Here is a 21676-nt window from a genome sequence, read left to right as displayed (position 1 = left end):
AAACTGAAGTGCCCAGAATTTCATATAATTAAAATTTTTCCTAAAAATATAAATTTACGGGAATTTTAAAATGTTTTATCAGATATAATCAGCAAACTGACGACCACTTAGGAAAAAAAACAGAAAACAAAAGCTACCAAAATATTTTCTGACTTCTACCATAAATAGTTCAAAGATCACAAAGATCCATATGGAAATAAATACAGTTTTTGACAGAGGAAATTGTTATTGCAGAGATTGCAATCTCAAAGGATGTTGAGAGGCTGGCAAATGGGCCAAGTAAACAGGGCAATGTTAATAGAACGAAGAGAGTAACATAACGTGGAATAGATAGATACTGCATAGACACTTTAGCACAAAGGGGTATAACTTTGAAAGCATTGACAGAAAGTCTAAACTCAATATTAAGAGGGGGAAAAAAGCCAGAAAAAGTGTAATATGGCCCTAGAACCCTGTCACAGCAGAAATAAAAGAAATCTTGTTTTCTATGAAGAGAGCAATATGGCAACAGATAGTTCAGTAAGATTAATTACTAATAATCATGGTGCAAAATAACTAGCATGCATTAGTTGCAGGGATGAAGAAAAGCTGCATCTTTGAGCTGCTGCAAATAAGCAACAGCAGATTATGTACAATTTCAGAGACAAACCAGAGAAAACTCAAGGACAATCCCCAAGTTATAAATGTGTCTGCCTGGCAGGATGGAAGAGCTGTTACAAGTAACACACTATAACTAAAGATATTTGAAGGAAAGACAGAAGTTCAGCATAGCTACATTTACAGTGCCTCTGATGCAAAACACCTCCTGTTATCTTCAAGAATAAAGAAAGTTTTATGCTCCTGTTTTGTCTGAAAAAGGAAGCGCATTCTATAACATATGACACTAGACTTATTTAAAACCAAACAAGAAAGAACAAAAATTAAGTCTTACTTGGTTCTTTTCACTTTCATATTTCACAAGTTTATTTTTCAGAAGTTCTTCTGTTTCATCTCCTTTAGCAACTTGCTTCCTTAAAACCTTTAGAGGGGAAAAGTATATTGTGAACTTCTTCATAAAAGTTAGAGAAGTCTTCTTTGTAACATTGTCGAAATGAAAGAATGGTGATACATTTAAGAAAGAGGACCTAGACAAATGCTTTCTGACTCTCTAATATTCCCATGTGGAGCCAATGTACATTGTCATGAAAAAACAAATAAATCCATGCATACATAAAACACACTCAAGCACAGAACTGGGCCAAATACAAAGTCAAAACTAGCACTAACATCCTTCCGATATATAGAGCTCAACAAGGTCAAGGCTGACCCCAAGGTCAGACTTTGAGATGAAGGTCTAAGAGGCTCAAGTGATCCCCTACAGATAAGCTGTATCAGATGAAAATAATATATTCTCTAATATAAAATGCATGACATGAACTACAATGCACTGTAGTAAGGAAAATACTACCATAAGGTTCTGTTACAAGCCAAAAAAAGGAAAAAGTTATTTTTATCTGAATCTGGACAGATACTTAGAATTGTAGTATCAGACAGAATCAACCGAAACCTTCCTGATCAAAAGTCACTGACACTGGTGTGCCTTTGAAAATAAGAATAATAATAAAATCCCTGGGGACTTTTCCTATCATGTCCACCCCCACCCCACCCAAAACTGAGGTATATAAAAACACTTCAGTACATTTTCTAAAGTATCTTACAAAAATAAAATTTCCATGAATATAAATTTCCAAGTCACTCCCCTCTGCAAACCAACACTATTTGCAGAACCTGGCCAATCGCTGGTAAAGGAATGCAACGGACATCACAGACATTAACAACACATACAATTTGCAACATACACAACAGAAGTTTGAAAGTTTCAAGGCATAACCATGTCATCGGCTCATCTTAAATATCACTTAGGAACACCAGCTCAAAGAGATTACTGGTCATACTGAGAGAGTCTGCTGAGAATTTGAGTAACTTTGTTAATAAGTCTTGTTTCTTTGCTGCAAAACATGGCCAAGTGGTTTTCACAGTACCCACAAATCAGTTACATACTGTAGCATGCACCTTTTACTTTCATCCAGTATCACAGACCATAAGTATATCTATTCCTTCCACCATTACTTTCTACAGCTACAACAGAACTACATAGCCTGTCCAGAAAAAAAAAAAGTGTCCCTTTCTCAGGCTGTTCTTCCTGAGCAGCATTTTTATTTTACGTTTTAAAGGAAAATCTCCTTAAACAAATATCCCTGAAATTTGCCCCTTTAATTAGTGCGATTTCGTTCAAGTTTTTGAACATTTTCTCTTCACTGTATATTGGAGAACAATTTCAGTGTATGAAAACTGAAGGCAAGATATTAATCGACCTCAGTGAAACCAGGCATTCAGCTTTAGAAGTTTCGCTTTTAAAAGTAGCTTTGTGGAGAAAATAAATGGATTATACACTTATCTCAGTCTTATATCATCACCTCAGGAAACAAGGGTTTCAGTTTTAGTTTGGACTACTCTCCTGCTTGAACAGTTTATACTAAAACCAGAGACGGTGGAAGAAATTTATCGTAACTATGCCACTGAAAATATTACGCTACAGAAAGAACTATACTTTTAATCTTATTGATTCACAGATACTTTAAGACTGTAACACATTTAAGATTTTTCTCTAAGCATTCAATACAGATTCAGATCTATCATTCCAGTCAAGAATAAAACCCAGGTCTGCACAGAGACCTCACATACTCCCATTTTACTTAAAATCTAGAGAGACCTCCAAAAAAGCTACACGAACAAAATTTAAAGATGAACATAAATTTAGCTAATGCCATTATTGCACGAGTTCTGTTTGGTTGGTTGTTTTGTGGTTGGTTTTTTTCAGTTGGGTTGGGGCTTTTTTTTGTTTGGTTTGTTTTGGTTTTTGTTTTTTAAATGACTACAAGTAGCAATAAAGAACAGTCTAGTAGGGACACGTGATGTGTCCTAACTGCAGATGAGCTTCATTATATAGTCAACTGTATGCCAACATTATCTTTGGCACTAAATAATCAATGTAGGACCAAAAATGCATGTTTTCAATTTCAAATTTTGCTAGAGATGCCAGCATCACAAGAAAAATGCTAAAGGTGGGATGGAATTAGAAATACCAGGAAAACTACCAAAGATTTCCCTGCTGAAGGCAAGAAGTATGTCTCTGCAACATTCTAATTCCCAGAAGAAAACACTAAATTAAATTAGCACATTAATTCATACGCTGTTTCAACTTAATAGCCTAAATACCATTCAATGATCCTCTTAAATAGCAATAATTTCAAATACAAAGGCAGTCTTTTCCTATCACTGATACTACAAATATGATGCTCAGTTTTATTTTCTGTATACTGTAAAAATAGCCCATAACCATTTCATTTGTAATAAATAACTTATATATATGACAGTTAAAATACTACAAAAAGAATGAGATGTTACAATAAATTAAACATACCACATGTGCACTGCTTCAACTGTGAAACCCGCATTTTTCCAGTACGTGCTATGTCAGCAATCATTAAACAATCAAAACGTCATCAAGAAATTGAAACATCTGGTCATTCACAGCCAGACAAGCATCACTTGTTACTGACAATTCAGAAACTACATAGGTAAGAGCTAATCCTGTGTTTTCTCTCCTTCTTGTACTCCTTTTTAAATCATTTTCTCTCACTGGTTTGTGCCACTCTTGTTTTTTCTCCACTAGAGGTTTCTCTATGTGAGACTTCTCTTGGGAAAAAAAGGGCTGAAGAAAAAAGGAAAAAAAAAAACTATGTAAAGACCCAACTGATTCTTCGATTTCATTTGTTGTCTCCGAAGAAGGGGGTGGGGAAGCCAAATGGCCAAAAATGGCAACTAGGAAGGTGATGCTGAGCAGTTCCTACACATGTTCTTCTGTGATTGCTCCCAAGCAACAGGCAGACGCTGCCAAGAACTCTGCCTGGCGGTGCTGAAGCACCAAGGAAGGAGAACAGGCCTGCAGTCATTAGGATTCCCCCACCAAGATCCTCCTCTTGAAAGCATTTGTGTCCAGGTTGGGCAGGAGGAGGCTGACAAAGAGGCTGAGGAGGCCTTGGAGTGGTCAGACATGGAGGAGGCCACAAGGAAACAGAGAACTTTATGTAAAGAGGTTTTCACAGCATGGTTTCAGGAGAGACCAGCTAGATTTTACACTGCCTGCCTAGGTGGTCAGAAACAGGCTCTTGTCCATGCCAGGACAGATGAACTTTTGGTTTGACACAGTGGAGTAATTCTTACAGGTCTTTTTAAAGAGTTCACTACCATAGACACTATTAGAATATTAACATACGTGGCATACCCCAGCTCAGCTTACCTCATCCATACACAGCATATTAAACCCCAAAACTTCAAATGGATAAAATAATTTACTCCCTGCTAGACAGATATTTTTTCTCATATACGGTGAACACTATGTGGAGACCTCTGTAACAACATTTCTCAGTCCTTCCAACTTACTAAAATCTTCCAATAGAAAATCAGAACTTTTACTGGAATTTAACTCCACTATTCTTAGGGTCTGGGGGTTTGTTTGGGTTTGTTTTTTTAAATAAAAGCAGATTATTTGAAAGTAACTTTGAAAGTAATGCAAAGACCACAAACTGAAATTTTCTCTTTAAAAGCGAGACTGTTCAGTGAATTATATTCCTAAGAGCAAAAATATATAACCAGACCAACCTCGTGCCATATTTTAAAATAAAGCAAAAATGTACCACATCCTAACCTGAATGAAAATTCTTGCCCTAACTTGATACAGTAGCAGCTACCATTGGTCCAAGCATGTTACATAGACATACCAGCCAGGCATTTAAAAACTGCCTGGATATTTCAGTGACACATATGTATGAGAATTGCTTATGTTGCAATAGTCAGAATCAAACTACAATCAAAAGATAAACCATCAGCCACAGGTGGCACAGCCCAGAGCCAAGAGGCAAGTATGAATGACACACTGAAACATCCAGATGGCTCAGAGAACAGACCAAGTTTATGTCTGCCTAAAAAGATCAGAGATAAAGACATGTATGGAGAGAATTTTCAATAACGCTTACGACCATCAGTCTATCCCACTTTCTCTTGAAAGTCCACCAGCCTCTGGCACTTCACAGTATGTGCAGTGGGAGGCAAACAGAATCTAAGTATCCAGTTGCACAAAGAAAATGGGAAAAAACACTTCCTTGCCTACCCAAGTTATTAGCATAAGACACAACTGTAGCCATTGTCTTACCACAGTTCAAAATGTTCTATAAAGATGATTCTGTTCAAAGCATGAATACATGGACTTACTTCACAGAAATCCAGGAAGCCAAACACAGGAATTAGGAGAGCCATCCAGGACAACTAATACATATAAAAGCTGTTTAAAGCCTGTTATTCAAAACGATACTTGATCTTGTTTTAGAAAATGGATGCATAAACAACCAGTCCAAGTTGATGGTATCTTCGTGTTCAAAATAAAGCACTGAAGAATCTCAAAATAATTTTAGTTGACACAACAAATGTATTTTATTAGAGCAACCCATATATATATATATATATATAATGTCAGTAGCACTGGCAAGATGAGCATATTTGTTCTCCCTTCTAATCAGAAACATCCCTGAAGACATTCAAGGCCAGGCTGGACAGGCCCCTGAGCAAGCTGATCTAGTTGAAGATGTCCCTGTTCATTGCAGGGGGGGTTGGACTAGATGAGCTTTGAAGGTCACTTCCAACCCAAACTATTCTATGATTCAATGTTTACATCAGGAATATGGAAGAAAGATGTATGATTTGCACTAATTTCTCTTTGCTAATTGCAATTTTCTAGTTTGCAGTAATTGCTGTTTAAACAGATAGCGTGCATTGCTATGTTTGAACACTAACTTAAAAGATACATAAAAATGTAGAGAAAAAAAAATTATCCACCTGCACATAGCACATACAGACTACAGATTCAAAATCATAATACAAATTTAGAAGTTAAAGATGAAAAATTGTATATGTCAAGCTTTCTTTATGGCCAGGATACAACTAGATATCATCTTGGTTAATAATCAGCCTATAACAATAGCACAATACACATTAAAAGTTCATACATCCTACAAAAGACAAACAGAAAGACAAGACAGACAAGAGGAAGACTGAAACAAACATATTATCGTGTTCAGCTAGACCCTGAAAATACATAATTTAATAATTGAGGTTTAGGAAGATGATCCTGTTAAGATGGTAAAATACTGACAAGTAGTGGTCAGTTATGGGCACTGCACTTTCCTTAAAAATAACAACTATTAACATCTAAACCTCACAAGATTTCCTAATTAAAGCAGCTACTGATCAAATCCAAAAGTCAAATATTACATTCTTTGGTTTGAAATGTACAACAGGCAAACTAATGACAAAAAAAAGTTTTAATTAAATAGCCACAAATGCTTTAAATCAGAGGTGTCAAACTCATTTTCATCAGGGACCACATCAGCTTTGCAGTTGATTTCTAAGGGTCGAACATAACTTTAGGACTGGATAAATGTAGGAGTAGTTACATTTATCCAGTCCTAAAATTACATTCGACCCTTTGAAGTCAACCGCAAAGCTGATGTGGTCCCCAGTGAAAACGAGTTTGACACTCCTGTTTTAAATAGTATTTCTTTGTAAATCATTCAGGTCATATTAAATGACAGGATTTCAGAACTGCGTCCAAACCTTACCCTCCTTCCAGTAATGTTATTTGAGAAGTATCTTTGAGAAATAAAAGAGGACAAAAAATACTTTAATAGAACTTTACATCCACACAACGATCACCACAAGATTGAGGCCAGTGACAGCGCTAAGAGCCCATTTAAGTGATAATTCGAATTACAACGAACAAGAAACAGAATAACAAAGTAAAAAGCTGCTCTTAAAATTGTGTAGAAACACGCTTCATCCAAATACCAATTGCAGCAAAATATTCAGTTATTTACTTTGTTCCCATTAAGGTATGCAAAAGTACACAAAGCAATTCAAGTACCTTCTTTCTCACATACAGCAACTCAAGCTACAGAGACACACATTACGCCTTAGAAACACTCATATGCTATAAAGACTATTTCTTGATACATTCCTCAGTACATACTGTCCACACACACTTCAAGCTCTCAGATGGAAAGCTCTCCTAATCAGTATCTGAATCAGAATCATAGGATAGTTTGGGTTGGAAGGGACCTCCAAAGATCATCTAGTCCAACCCCCCTGCAACAAGCAGGGACATCTTCAACTAGATCAGGTTGCTCAGAGCCCCATCCAGCCTGGCCTTGAACATTTCCAGGGATGGGGCATCGACCACCGCTCTGGGCAACCTGTGCCAGCATTCCACCACCCTTATTGTAAAAAATTTCTTCCTCATGTCTGGCCTGAATCTCCCCTCTTTTAGTTTAAAACTGTTACCCCTTGTACTGTCACAACAGATCCAGCTAAAAAGTCTGTCCCCATCTTTCTTATAGGCCCCTTTTAAGTACTCAAAGGTCACAATAAGCTCTCTCTCCCTGGAGCCTTCTCTTCTCCAGGCTGAACAACCTCAACTCTCTCAGCCTGTCATCACAGGAGAGGTGTTCCAGTCCTCTCATCATCTTTGTGGCCTCCTCTGGACCCTCTCCAACAGGTCCATGTCTTTCCTGTACTGAAGGCTCCAGAGCTGGATGCAGTACTCCAGGTGGGATCTCACCAGAGCAGAGGGGCAGAAACACCTCTCACGACCTGCTGGCCACACTCCTTTTGATGCAGCCCAAGATACAACTGGCTTTCTGGGCTGCAAGTGTACATTGTCAGCTCATATCCAATCTTTCATTCACCAGTAACCCCAAGCCCTTCTCAGCAGGGCTGCTCTCAATCCCTTCATCTCCCAGCCTGTACTGATACCAGGGGTTGCCCCAACCCAGGTGCAGGACCTTGCACTTGGCCTTGTTGAACCTCATGAGGTTTACATGGGCCCACTTCTCAAGCTTGTCCAGGTCCCTCTGGATGGCACCCCATCCCTCGGACATGCCAACTGTACCACTCAGTTTGGTGTCATCTGCAAACTTGCTGAAGGTGCCCTTGATCTCACTGTCTATGTCATTGATGAAGACATGAAACAGTACTGGTCCCAGTACAGACCCCTGAGGGACACACTTGTTACTGGTGTCTATACAGACATTGTGCCATTGACCACTACTCTCTGGGTGCAACCACCCAGGCAGTTGCTCATCTGCAGGAGGCATGTCTACCCTCCTCTCTCCTTCAACATATTGTATTTGTATAAATGGAGGACCATGCCCTCACAGTCCTCAGTCCCAAAGAAAGAAAGGCGCAACTGAAGATGACGAGCAACAGAAGACAAGGGACAACCAGGCAAATGGCTATCGCTTCTCAAAGAAATTCAGGTTAGCGATAAGCAACACTGCTCTTAAGGGAGTGCCCATAGAAATGTTTACACAGGTGAATCCAAGCCCCCCACTCCAAATGGAGTAGGGACCAAAAAATTCCAAGACCAACACTATCCAGATTAGTATTAGTATTGAAGATAAGTGTCACTAAACAAAATTTGAAAAATAAAACCTAAATTGCTACTGTCATCTTCAAGCACAGATATTCATTAGAGTTTACTGGCTCAGGTTTACGCCTAAATGTATTCACCAGTGCTTCACCAGTGGAGGACATCTCATTCACTGGAAAGCAGCTCAGCTGCTTCATCTGATATAGCTGATAGTTCAGACCAAATTTAAGCCATCACAAGAACAACAGGGGATTAAAAAGTGAAGCTGCAGAAAAAGGCAACTAGCCTCTCCCTATGTTGATTGTGTTCATTAAGAGTAGTTTCATCTACAATGTCCCTTAAGAACCTTTGAGTGAGTACACACTTATACGGACGCAGCGAATGCAGAGATCCACCTTTTTCAGTAGCCAATCCTCAGCATCATTCTGTATATCCCATGAGAGATCAAAGGAGTACACTGATGAGACTGTTGCAGACTTGTGAATAGCATCTGTAATAGCCGAGTATCAAAGCAGCATGAAAGAAGATATTTCACAATAAGGAAAATAAACCAGTAATGTCATATATTGTGTTAAGAAGCTGCTATTCTTAATATACAATGTAGTCACACATCAGCTGTAAGGCAGTGAGGATATAAATAAGCTTCCACACTGGAGTCTGAGAATCTTTATTCTTTAAAATCCTCTCACCTATCAAGCAATTCTTGTGGCAAATGCTACCGTCACATGATGCGTGACCAGTAAGAAAAAAGTTAAATAATTTCAGGTATTTTACACAAAATCTGATTATTCTCATCAGGAGTTTTATTATTTTCTTTTTTTTTCTTATTTTAATAATTATCTTGTAGGCTTTGCTGAAATTGCCTACTTAAAAAATAGGATTTTTTTTAATCATTAAAAATGGTGGAAACTACTGAGTTTTTCTAACAGCTTTGCTCAGAGATGTTTAAAGCCAAATTTAATTTTGCCTATTGCACAGAAAAATAAAAAATACATTAGCAAAATACAATTACACTAGTGCAAGTAATAAGCAAATCAACAGGAAGCCAACTGCTACTCAGCTTGAAAATACACTGTTGAGTAACTATCTTTTTAAACTACTCATATTCAAATAATTTAGATATTTCATAGTCATAAATTACATTAGTCATTCTATTTGGTTTGCCATACTGAGTCTATTCATCTGTAAGACCACATGCAAAGAAAAAAAAATTCGAAAACTTAAAAACCAGAAGCTCAAAAGCTTAAATCTGCTACACTCAATGCTCAGACAGTTTTGGTGTTGGAATTCTTTCCTGTTTGTTTTTAATTTGAAATTAGATCAGTTCTAAACTTTTTGCCCCCTTAGACATTCTCATATTCCTATTTCTTCTGTAGTTCATATTCCATAATGAAGTAATTTTCTTCACAAAGCTTTCACATAGAGCCGCCTCTCAGTACAATAGTACAGAGAGAGGCAGCATCTACAGGGTCCAGAGTATTTTGCTCTCAAAAACAAGTGTTTTTCACAACGTAGTCCAATTTGCCAATGTAAGAGCTAAAGATCTCAGCCAACTCTTCAAGACATGTTGAACAGTTCCTGATAAATACAAACACCATCCAGAAGTGAGACCATTTTCTACCTAGAGAAGGACAAATTTACATGAATGTTCCTTGTGTAAGGAAGATGGGACAGCTGGACAGAGGCCTGTAGCCTCACTTCATTAAGCATCCCTCTACTGGACTGAAGGCACAACCAAAGAATCTAGAAATGGATGTAGGCATATTAAAGAGCAATTAAAATTGTAATATAGTGCACTAGTTCTTTTCAGCCACTAAGACATCAATAGGGGGAAAAAATGAAATAGTAACGCTTTCTGAATATGAGCAGAAGCACTACAAGAACTTCGGTAAACATTATTTTTTTATCTATACCAAAGAGCATCTTATCTTCTTAAATATGACCTATTTGAAGAATCTCTAGCCTTACATGAAATATAAAACATCAATCTAAATTAAGGTTCCTCAAGACCACTGCACAGTATCAAACAATTGCCTTCCAAAAAGCATGCATACTGTTGTTAATATTTAAAGTGAAAAACAAGGAATTGCACATTTCTTCTATTCTACTGCATACAGAGATAATCATATCCTAAGGAGAGTGAAATAAAAGTTACACGATGTTAAGACACAGATCTTTCCAAATAGCAGTAAAACAAGGAACAGCGAGGTGTATTTTTCCTACATTTCCTAAAACAAGCAGAAAAAAAGCTACTAGCTGTCTCCAATTTTAATCCATAATCTAAACATTTGTATTTGTCTCCTAAAGAATATTTTATACTTCATCAGACACTGTTGAATGAAAGTGTTTGAAAAGCAATGAAAAGCTGTGTAACCACTACAGTGCATTTGATTGCTTTTTGGAATAAAAAAATAAACTGCTCACTGCAAGCCAACTTTATATTTTAGAAAACTAAGTGTTTTAATTGAGGCAACCCAGCTAATGACTTGCTATTTTTTGTTTGGGGTTTGAGGGAAGGCATAGGTGGCAGGTTCCTCTATAGAATATTTGTGCCAGTTACCAAAGAAGTCTAAACATAGACAAGATAGTATCATGAAGAACAGAGACTATAGTTGTTATCATCTGGTCAAAACAAGCATAGCTGGACTGATAAGAGTTAAAAAAATCTACCAAAGATACAAGTACTTTTGACAGTTTGACAGGTACAGGCTCACAAATGCAGCACATTCCTAACTTAATCCAGAATACACAGGAAGTTTTCATTTGCATACCTCTTGTAATTGAAGAGACATATGTCCCAGCTGATCCTGGCGCTTCTCTACAAGCTGTCTTTCAGTGCGCATTTCTTGTTCTATCTCCTGAAGTCTTCTCTCTACACGTTCCGATACCTTCAAAAGGAAAAAAAACAACCTGTGGGAAATTAGTACATCTTTTACCACATATTAAGATAACAATGGCAAAAAATGTAAATACAGCATGGGGCAGAAAGCAGAACACAACTTTTATTAAGATTCAGAATGGCATAGAAAATAACTAGTGTTATAGCAGTGAGTACTCCAGAAGTACTTAAGCAGGAAATTGACCTGCTATCTTGCTAGCAATATCGTCCTTTAGGTTTACGCATATTTTTCTCTACTGTGGTGGCTCTACTCAAGTGCCAAATATCTCAATATCAAGCTTGGTGCAGCTTAATCTGAAGCTGCAATACAAAAATCTGAGCTTCTCTACCACAGGCCTGATTAAACTCTGGAGAGTCACCTCTTTCACATCTCCAATTCATAAAATAGACCAAGGTTTGCCTCTTTCATACTCCAAACTCTGTGAGCGAAAAGTAGTAAAGAAGAGCTAAGTACATGAGAATTAATGTAATAGCACAAAATAATTACATCATTTTAAGACTTTTTCTCAATATTTTGTGAATCTATGTATGAACTAACATAAATAACACTAGTTACTTGTAAAAGCAATCTGGATTATAAACACAATAATTCAATCTTAAATTACGATACCAAAACTACTTTATTTTTACTTTTCAAGCCACTAGTAGACAGCACCCTCTCGTGGGCAGCAGATTAAACTTATATTGTTAAAGTTGAAGATTAGCAGGGAAAATAATTACACATTATTTCCTCTCTGCCTTAAAACTAATTTTTTTAAGCAATTACTAGAAAGCAATGTATCTATTACCAAATGGTATTTAGATAAAAACAGAAAGACTTAAAATACCGTTCAATTACTACTTTCTGATATATGTGGAGGGGAAAAAGTTTCCCTATGTACTTTTACCATTAAGCATGCTTCTACAACCACTACATATATGCACAGACAGAAAATTTTAACAGGAGCAACACAGTTGTGTAGTAACAGAAACATAATTAAGATTACATTAATATATTCTGGGCTTCACAAGTACCTCAGGTTTTAAGAATGAAACAGCCTTTTGCTTTAAAACAGAATACATCGCTTTGAAAACATTTCTTATTTGCACAGCCAGAATAGTCAGTTTACAATTTGGAATTTTGTGTTTTCTCTTAAAACCATCAGGAGTTGCTCAGAAAACATACTACATCAAACCACACTCTTTCATGCAAGTTATGAATACTTTGCAGTCATAAACCAGAGTAATCAATTACTAAAAGTAATAACACAGGTCTAGGTTACTGCATGCACCGCAGATGACATTACGTAAGGCAGCACTAAGCAAGCTTCAGATTCCTGAATATTTCAGATTTCACTGCAAATTATCACTAATGCAGAATGAGTAAGAAAATAACTTTTTCCTCACAACAAGATACTGCAATTTGCCTTCCCTCTGACTTCTTTCAGCTCCCTCCAGAAAACAACTGTTATCTCTAACAAGGTACTGAAAAGGATGCCTTCATTATATTTTTCAGGTGCACAGAAATTTCAGAGTTAGACACAATACTCTTAATAAATAAATAAATGAATAGATAGATAAATAAAGCTATTTATAGCTCATTGGGAAAAAAAAAAAAACACACCTCTCTATGAAGATATTTCCTTGCTGGATTTTACACCTATTAACATCATTCTAAGCCACATCCAAGACTGGATAGTGGATTTCAGTTATGTTTTCCAACATATCTGAAGTACATCTGCCTATGTAAAAAGCATCTCTATATCGCATCATCTAGACTATTAACAAAAACTTCAGAGAAAAAATAGATCAGCTACACAAAATCCACTTCACTAACTTCTCTAATTCTAACCGTGAACAGTTTACTAGCTACACAGGTATCTGGACAGTTGTGTGTTCATTCTAGCCTATATTCAGTTTTACTATATTTTAGTGAAAAGCTTATTAGAACAATATATGAAATCCTGTCCAAAAAAAGCTCAAAAACTTGCATTAAGATATAGAAAGCTATTGCTTCATCCTTGTTAATTCCTTCTACAATATAAGCACAATTTTTTTTACAAATCTGTGTTGTCTGGTACCTAAGTTTCTGTTTGCTCTTGAACATTTACAAATCAAGTTCTGGAAAAATAATCAGTCTATTTTCTCCTTTTTCAAGATTTGCCCTTTTTTTTAATATTCCAAAAACATTTTTCCAACTCACTCCCGCAGTTGCCTATCAATACTCCAAAACAGCCATTAGTGGTTTTAAGATAACTTCGGACAGTTAAGTTTCGTGGCAAATCAACACCAGGTTATTAAAAACATATTTTACACACCTTCGTTTCTCCTCCAGTAATTTATGCTGAGGTCTTACACCCCCATTACTGTCACTAACTTACAGCTTGCCAACAAATATCAATGCTAGAATGGTGTTAAACAGGAATCAACTTTCTTGGTACACTGTGTCAATAGTGTCCCCTCTTATGCAAGGAACAAACTGATTGCTTTGGTCTCCCTGGGAAATGGTGATGGATTTACAAGTGAATCATCATCACTCTTGATGCCTCTTGGTTGGTACATCCTATTATCTACCACCATGGCCTTTCTACTCTCGTACATTCACAACTATTTTTTGACTGTTATCATTAATCTAATTCAGTTTCCACTTTCTGAGCTCTGTCTCTTTGTGTCTGAAGTAAATGCAGAGCTTCTAATTCAGCCAAATAGATACACGGCTATATTTCTTACACTTTGTTGTCGACATCTCCTTTTTAAAGAGGATTTGCATAGAATATGCTTGAATATTTGCCCAACTCATTTCCTCCAAAGCCTGAAGATTTTTCTGCATGTAATCAGTCATTTAGTAAATTTAAATTTGCAACCTCACAAACTATTCCAAACATGTAAGAAATAACAAAAGACATAGCAAACAAAGAACAAACCTTAGACTATGAGCAATAACTTTTTACATCAAATTTTTGCTGATTTTTTTAATTTTTAAGACAGAACTTGGCACACAGCTCTAATTAAAGATGTTTAAGAATAAAGGAACATATACCACATTAGTTAAGTTTTCTTCAGAAGGAAAAGTATTTTCTGGTAGATAAAATGCTTACTATGAAGCATTAAATTAGCATTAATCCTGACAAAAGAGGATTAAACAAAGGCAGCCTCATAAACACTACTTTTAGCCTACTTTATCAAGAACAATATTCAGGAGATTACAGTCTTTCATTTGTGTTCCTCATTCCCTATTTTCCCCAAAACTCAGCCAAAACTGGCCAACAGATTCAAACATTCAATGGTACAGAGCTCTCAAATATATTTAGACTTTGTGATACATTTCAGGAAAATAAGATCCTAGGTAGAGGTGAGACCTCAAGGAGACATCAGCCTTTATTCTTTTGTTTTGGCTGTGAGCAAAGTACACGCATTTTGTCTAAAATTAAGTATTAGCCTATTTAGCATTGTAAAGAAATATTAGGTTGGAAGAAAATAAAGCAAGTGAAATCAGAATGATGCAAAGGAAGTATCATGGGACTTTGGAGGTGTATCATGGTAGGAAAGCATAATATGTGAAGAGCAAAGTTCTTGTACAAGGATTTAGATACAAAATAAGTTTTTGTGGGGTGACACAAACCCAAAATTGTTCAAGTTGTAAGGGAGGAGACAGGAAAAACAAGGCAAAGAGCATGCAAGTCCATAACAAATTAGGCTTTATTATGTTGTACCTTGCATCAGTGCAAAATAACAAAATACCATCACTTGTGGCTTCCATCTGGAAAAGCTGCTAAGTCACATTCATGTCCCAGCAGTGTTTAGCAATAAGACTTTCTGGAATGCAGTAAACTTTCCTTCTCCTTTTTGGAAAATTTAGTATCACACTATCATAAACTAGGTCACTTAACACCACATTTTACAAATCAATTACCATTGATGACATTTACGGCATAAAACAGGGTTTAAGAGTGTATACAATTTTACAACACCTTTGTCATTTTTTTTTAAGCCTGCCTTACTGCATTTTTATATTTAACTGCTGAAGTTTATCTATTTCTATCACTTAGCAATACCTTTTGGAAGGACTCCTTTTTACCTTCTATAGTTACATCAGCTATCTTTTGATCTCTTTCATATCTATTAATGCATTTATTTGAAATCACTACTGTAGTGTATTCAGATCACTTCCACATTGTCTGAAAATCTTCTTGGGCTGCATCAAAAGGAACGTGGCCAGCAGGTCGAGGAAGGTGTTTCTGCCCCCCTGCTCCACTCTAGTGAGACCCCACCTGGAGTCCTGCATCCAGCTCTGGTAGTACAGGAAAGACATGGACCTGTTGGAGATGGTCTAGAGGAGGCCACAAAAATGATCAGAGGGATGGAACAGCTCTCCTATGCAGACAGGCTGAGAGAGTTGGGGTTGTTCAGAGAAGGCTTCAGGGAGACCTTATTGCAGCCTTTCAGTCCTTAAAAGGGGCCTATAGGAAGGACATGGACTTTTATCAGGGCCTGTTACAACAGGACAAGGAGTAATAGTCTTAAACTAAGATGGGGAGATTCAGGTCAGACATGAGGAAGAAATTTTCTACAATGAGGGTGGTGAAACATTGGCACAGGTTGCCCAGAGAGGTGGTAGATGCCCCATCCCTGGAAACATTCAAGGCCAGGCTGGATGGGGCTCTGAGCAACCTGATCTAGTTGGAGATGTCCCTGCTCATTGCAGGGGGGTTGGACTAGATGACCTTTAAAGGCCCCTTCCAACCCAAACTATTCTATGATTCTACCATCTTCATTCTCCAACAGAATGCAACATAAAGCAACAGAAGCTGCTTTATTTTTGTGCAACTCTCTTTCAGAAACCAAACATTATTCTAAGAGGTTTAACATTTTTCTCCAGTAGGGATGCCCAATCTAAGTTAGTTTTGGTAACTGTTAAAAGGTGAATATTTCACAGATTAAAAGCCATGCACAGGACCCTTGTTTATAACAAATAACTGTATGGGTTTTGTTTGGTTTTCTTCTGGAATATTTTGGATTATTTGCTCTACAAAGCAGATAAAGCACCAGTTACAAATGTAGTTCCCCCAATATAACAATCTACTCGGTCTACAGTGCTGTAGACATTAGCTCCCACAAGAATTACGCTCCCTGTTTTTGTAGCCTCTCTGACCTACCTTAGTTTGCCACAGAGCCTGTGACACATAACAATAGGGATAAAAAAAATTAGAAGCACTTCAGTGTTAACTCATTAATTAGTACATGTAGAAGAAACTCCAAAACTCACTTCTCTTCCTTTGTCCCAAATGACCCTGACTCAGGACAACATTTCTACCACAAGAGTATGTATCTTGTCCTCTCAATCTTATCAAAAGCCTTAGTGTAGACAAGTGATGCACTGAAGAAGGGCAAAAAGAACATGGAGGTTCCACATAATGACATGAAATGCTAGTACTAAATTATTGCATTCACAACATATTAGAATGTGACTTCAAAGATGCATTTTTAGCAACACAGACTACCTGAATGATAATCGTGATATTAAGAGCTGTGTCTCTGCATCAGGCTTTCAGGTAGCCGCAAAACCTGTGAAAATAGATTAGGCTATCGAAAAGTTCCCGTCACCAATTAAGCACAAAGAACAGAATGTCCAGTTTAAAAACCAAGGTGACATTTTAGTCATGCAGGAAATATAATCTCTTGGAAGATGCTGGATGCTTCATCTACAAAAAGCAGCATCCTGCTTCATGAATTTCTCTCCTGTTTTTCAGCTTTCCACTGTTTTTTCCAGTGCACAAGTTCTACTAACTGAAATCTAGTTCAACAGATTCCTGTTGCCTTTCTTGTTATGACCTACTTCATCAGCGATGCAGACTTGAAACAGAAGTATTAAAATATTAAAAACAGCAAACTTCTTTCACATTGTCACTTTAAATATTGTTAAATTTTTCCCTCATGGCAAATGATAATGTGTGATACCCACTTTACAAGTCACCTGTGGAGTGCCAAAAATCCCTGCATCAGATCTTCTGAGGGACAGTTCCTTCTCTGACAATAATCCTGGCTCTCGGGGATAGCGTAACCACATTAACCCCATGCAAGAGCCATTTCACTTGACATTGTCATCTTTTTCAACAGACACAGCCTACGCTAACCTTCTAATGGCACCATCTCAATTAACCATCTAAGTTGAACAAACCTCTGCTTCAATTCAGTTGCTTTTTATGCATAATGATCAGCTTCCTGTGCTATTTGGGATGTGCTTCTGTGCCAGGAGATTACAGCAAAATATCCAAGAGGGGTACCTTACATAACCGTAAAGTAAATAAATATTGTCTCAATTATTTATAGGTCTGTGTGGACATTACTCTAGCAAACATCTGAACTCTTTTCAAGAGAAGATGAATCTCGCAATATATCAAAATCTCCTATCTTGTCTAGACACAGAGTTGTAGAATCTGCAGTCTTTATACCAAAACTGCACCTGGATTCTCAAGTACAAGGCCTTGGAGAGTGCTTGATTTTAAACAGGCATCCAGCTATGCCTGTGTCACCACCTCAGATGCCTTTTTGTACTGGGGTGGAAAATCTTCCCTTTAAGGGTAAAATTAATGTGCATTGATTGTGTTGTGTGGCTCTTAAAAAAGTTTTCCGATTCAGCATCGAAAAGACCCTAAGAATCATAACCTCTAATAAAAATAAAATCTGAACTAGTGACTCAGAACACCTATAGTGAGCAGACCTTTATCACTACACATCCACATACAAGCAATTTTCAAACAATACAAACAGTACAGCTGTGAGAATTTAGACACGTGTGCCTACAGAAATGAAGACTTAAGGATACTGAACTGAAAACCATGAGTTCTACCATGAACTTATCCTGTCAAATTGTCAAGATTTCAAGTTGACAATCTAACACCAAGAATCATACAGTCAAATACAAATAAAAGCATGGCAATGTTGGAGGTGATAAACAAACACTCCGAAGTAAAGTAATAAAGACATGAAAATTAGAGATGAAAAAGCAGCTAGATTAAAAATAAACAAACAAAAAAAACCCCACCAAAACAAACAAAAAAAGCATAAAGCAGCCAACAACAACAAAAAAAAAAAAAAACAAACATACCAACCAAAACATTCCAAACATAGACACAAAACAACCAAAAAAAACTACGCCACCACAAAAAGTGGCAGCTCCTCTCTCAATATGTACTCTATCTGAAGAACTCCTTGCTATATGACAAGTAAGATGATAAGGGTATGCAAGTTATAACAAACACTGGACAAGTTCCAGGGGAAAAAAAAAAAAAATCCACAGAGGGATTATTAAGTACAGAAAGTACAGAAATCAACTCCAGACGATGAAGCTACCAAGTCACAAGTGATTACACTAGTATTGGGCAGAATTATCATTAGATGCCTTTCTATTCTAACATTGTCCACTGAACATTCGCTTTTTGACCATTCATCATATATGGTTAGGTCTTTCCTAACTACATATTCCTCCTGCAAATCGAACCCCAGCAATTTTCTCAACTTTTCAAGGAAGCCTTTGAATGAGTGGCCTTTTTTTGTTTTTCCCCCTTTTCATTTTTTCCTCTCCTCTTTCCAGTCACCTCTCCATTTGGTCAACGTTCTTCCTAATGATATGCAGCAATGAGCAGAATACTCCAGCTTCAATCTTTCTAGTCCTACACATGAAAACCATCTCACTGCAGCTTACTGCAGTGTTTGTGTCTTCACTAAAAGAATGTCATTAAACACTTCAGCTTTCACAGCTTTTTGGATAATAATGTTCCCTCCCAACTAAGAGACTTACTCTTCTGGTAGTCTCCTTACCATTAATAAACTACAGAAAGCTTCCTTGTTATACTTCACATCTCTCATTTTTGCTTCTCTCAGGTCAAAAGTTGTAACATTTAATTTCAAATCTTGAAATCCTACTACAGTAGGTCACAAAGAGCTAGCTACTTCTTTCATTATTGAAAAAAAAGTGTCTGCCATCATTCCAGAGGACTGAGGAGGAAGGCTTGTTTTTCTCATTTAAAGATGTTAAACAACTGTAATGTAGCCAGCCATAGCAGCTACTTTCTTGAGGACCATCTTGGTTAAAACTTACTGAGTTTGCTAATTTCCTGGTACATGAAAGAGAAAAAGAGATACTGAGAAGTAGGCCAGAACAAGAAAAACCCAGAGTTTTGGAAGTATCAAGTATTCATTACCACAGAAAGTTACTTTATCCTACCACGCTATCAGGGAAAAGCAGAGTTAACATTCGAACAAAGACGGCCTGTTATATTTTTCTCAGAAGGCTGACACAGCAAGTCTTCCTCCAATGATGGTTTCTTTCATACGAAGTATGTAACTGGTACTGACAGATTATAGTCTCTTGAATCCCTGTCCAACTTCATATAGAGTCAGGAACTTACACCAGTACAACTGCTAAGTCCTGGTACCGACAAGTGGCCTGTACCAACAATATTATGATCAGCAACAAACTTCCCTAAAGCTCTTTACAGAGCATTTAGTACCAATTCATGCAACTTTAGGGCAAGATGAATCACACCTATGCGAAAATAAGGACAAACACTTGCTTCTGATACCACATTAATACTTAAATTAAGCATACACTCAACAAGTCTTATGCATCAAGAACCTACAGTATTGTCACCACCTAAGTACTGGGGAGATTCTCAACTTTTCTTGTTCCTACAGCAATATACTGTCTGACTTCCATCTCAGTAGCAGATCTCTTTCATATTTAGGTGATACAGCACGCAGTTAGTCTGCCTCCAGCAGATACAGGAGGCAAAAAAGAAGGGACTATCATGGCTGTCCTGCCTCCTTTGTTAAGTTTGTCACAAAGCCTTCAGAGAAGAGTGCAGCCCAAAGAGACTCTTTCTCATTATGCTGCACAGATTATTGGAATTGTAAAGGACAGGGCGGGGGGGAAAGAGGAAACAATATTCATCATCATCATAACATGGAAAGCTTGTATCTTTCAAAAGGTATCTTCAAGTGTGATATTGTTCAAACCAATGTTTAAAGTTAAAAAGCAGCCTTCCCCAAGACCATGAATTTTGAAACCAAAATTCACTACACACACTTGTAAAACACTTTTAAACAAGTACTTGAAACACAAAATTTGTCTTGCTGATTTCATTATGAAAGGGTAACATTTTAACAGCCTACAGTAGCCTAGACAAGATCATGTTCAGATATACCTACTAATCTGTGGTACTGATTACCAACATACACATTAAACTACAAGCCCACATCCTGCTTAGAATACTAAATATAAATCATCTTTTCATGTCAGTCACACTCACCGTTTCTTGCCTTTGGGACTCAGTGAGTTTTTCAGACAATTCTCCTAGAGTCCTCTTTAATTCAGCATCAGTTCTTCAAAGAAAAATACCAGTAAGACAATATTCTACTGTGCAAAAATTAAATATCAACTGTGATGATTTTAAGCAGTAAGAATCTTTTTTGCTACTTCGATTTGTTCTACATCCTCTAAATTCCTAGAACAATTAGAGATCAGCCTCAAGTGGAAAATTCATGATAAAAAGCATTTCCATTCCTCAAGTGAAAATAATGGAACATCTAGTTTGAAAGGGTAGGTATCAGGTCAACAATTACAAAATTATTAACACATCTATACAGTCCTTCTTAACTGTACTAATTCCTGTTATTGCTATTAGACAAAGCATCATATTTGAAGACAGTACATACTTTAAAAAAGCATTATGGGCTGCATGAGACCTTGTCCTCAAGAGACTCCAGTACCAAGAACAAATAAGTAGAAAAGTTGTAATAAAACAAATTCCCAAGTTCCTTGTCATTTTGTCCATATATAAAAAAAGGGGGGGAAAGTCACATATACTATATAAATCAGAATTGATGGGTGTTATTTACATTTATAAATACTGCACAAGATGACATGAAACAAGCAGTTCATAATACTGCTCTCATCTGCATGTTGTGCAATCCAATGTGCCATCCAATTTTTTTTAAATACAAAAGAACAAAGTAGTTTAAGAATTATTTAAAAGCACAGCAATTATTTTCCACACTATTCTTCACATAGACTTATATTCTGTTTATACCGGTTTCTTCTTGAAAGCTCCCGACTGATGTCATCTCCTAGGCGAGCTTGTTCGCTACTGAGGTCTCGAAGAGACTGGTGGAAAGAGTGCAGCTGTGAATTAAAGTACACAAATTAAGCCGAGGCTTCGGAACCTGTTTTTCTGTGATATTCCAAAGATGCTTATATACATACTTCATAAAATAAA

General features: G+C 37.0%; 1 protein-coding gene across 6 annotated transcripts in view; it reads right to left on the bottom strand.

Annotated features, from left to right (window-relative positions):
• CEP128 (centrosomal protein 128) overlaps window positions 1-21676 on the bottom strand; it is a 133568-nt gene that overhangs the window by 99812 nt on the left and 12080 nt on the right. For all 6 annotated transcript variants that reach the window (XM_065063757.1, XM_065063756.1, XM_065063758.1 and 3 more), the window contains exons 6-9: window positions 21491-21582; window positions 20711-20783; window positions 11293-11409; window positions 932-1018 (exon numbers count right to left, since the gene is read on the bottom strand). In XM_065063757.1, the coding sequence (XP_064919829.1) occupies window positions 932-1018; window positions 11293-11409; window positions 20711-20783; window positions 21491-21582 (369 nt within the window). The remainder of the gene's footprint in view (window positions 1-931; window positions 1019-11292; window positions 11410-20710; window positions 20784-21490; window positions 21583-21676) is intronic.

Source organism: Columba livia, chromosome 5 (genome assembly GCF_036013475.1).
Source record: "Columba livia isolate bColLiv1 breed racing homer chromosome 5, bColLiv1.pat.W.v2, whole genome shotgun sequence".
NCBI classification, from domain to species: Eukaryota; Metazoa; Chordata; class Aves; order Columbiformes; family Columbidae; genus Columba; species Columba livia.
This window is presented reverse-complemented; position numbering and strand designations above follow the sequence as displayed.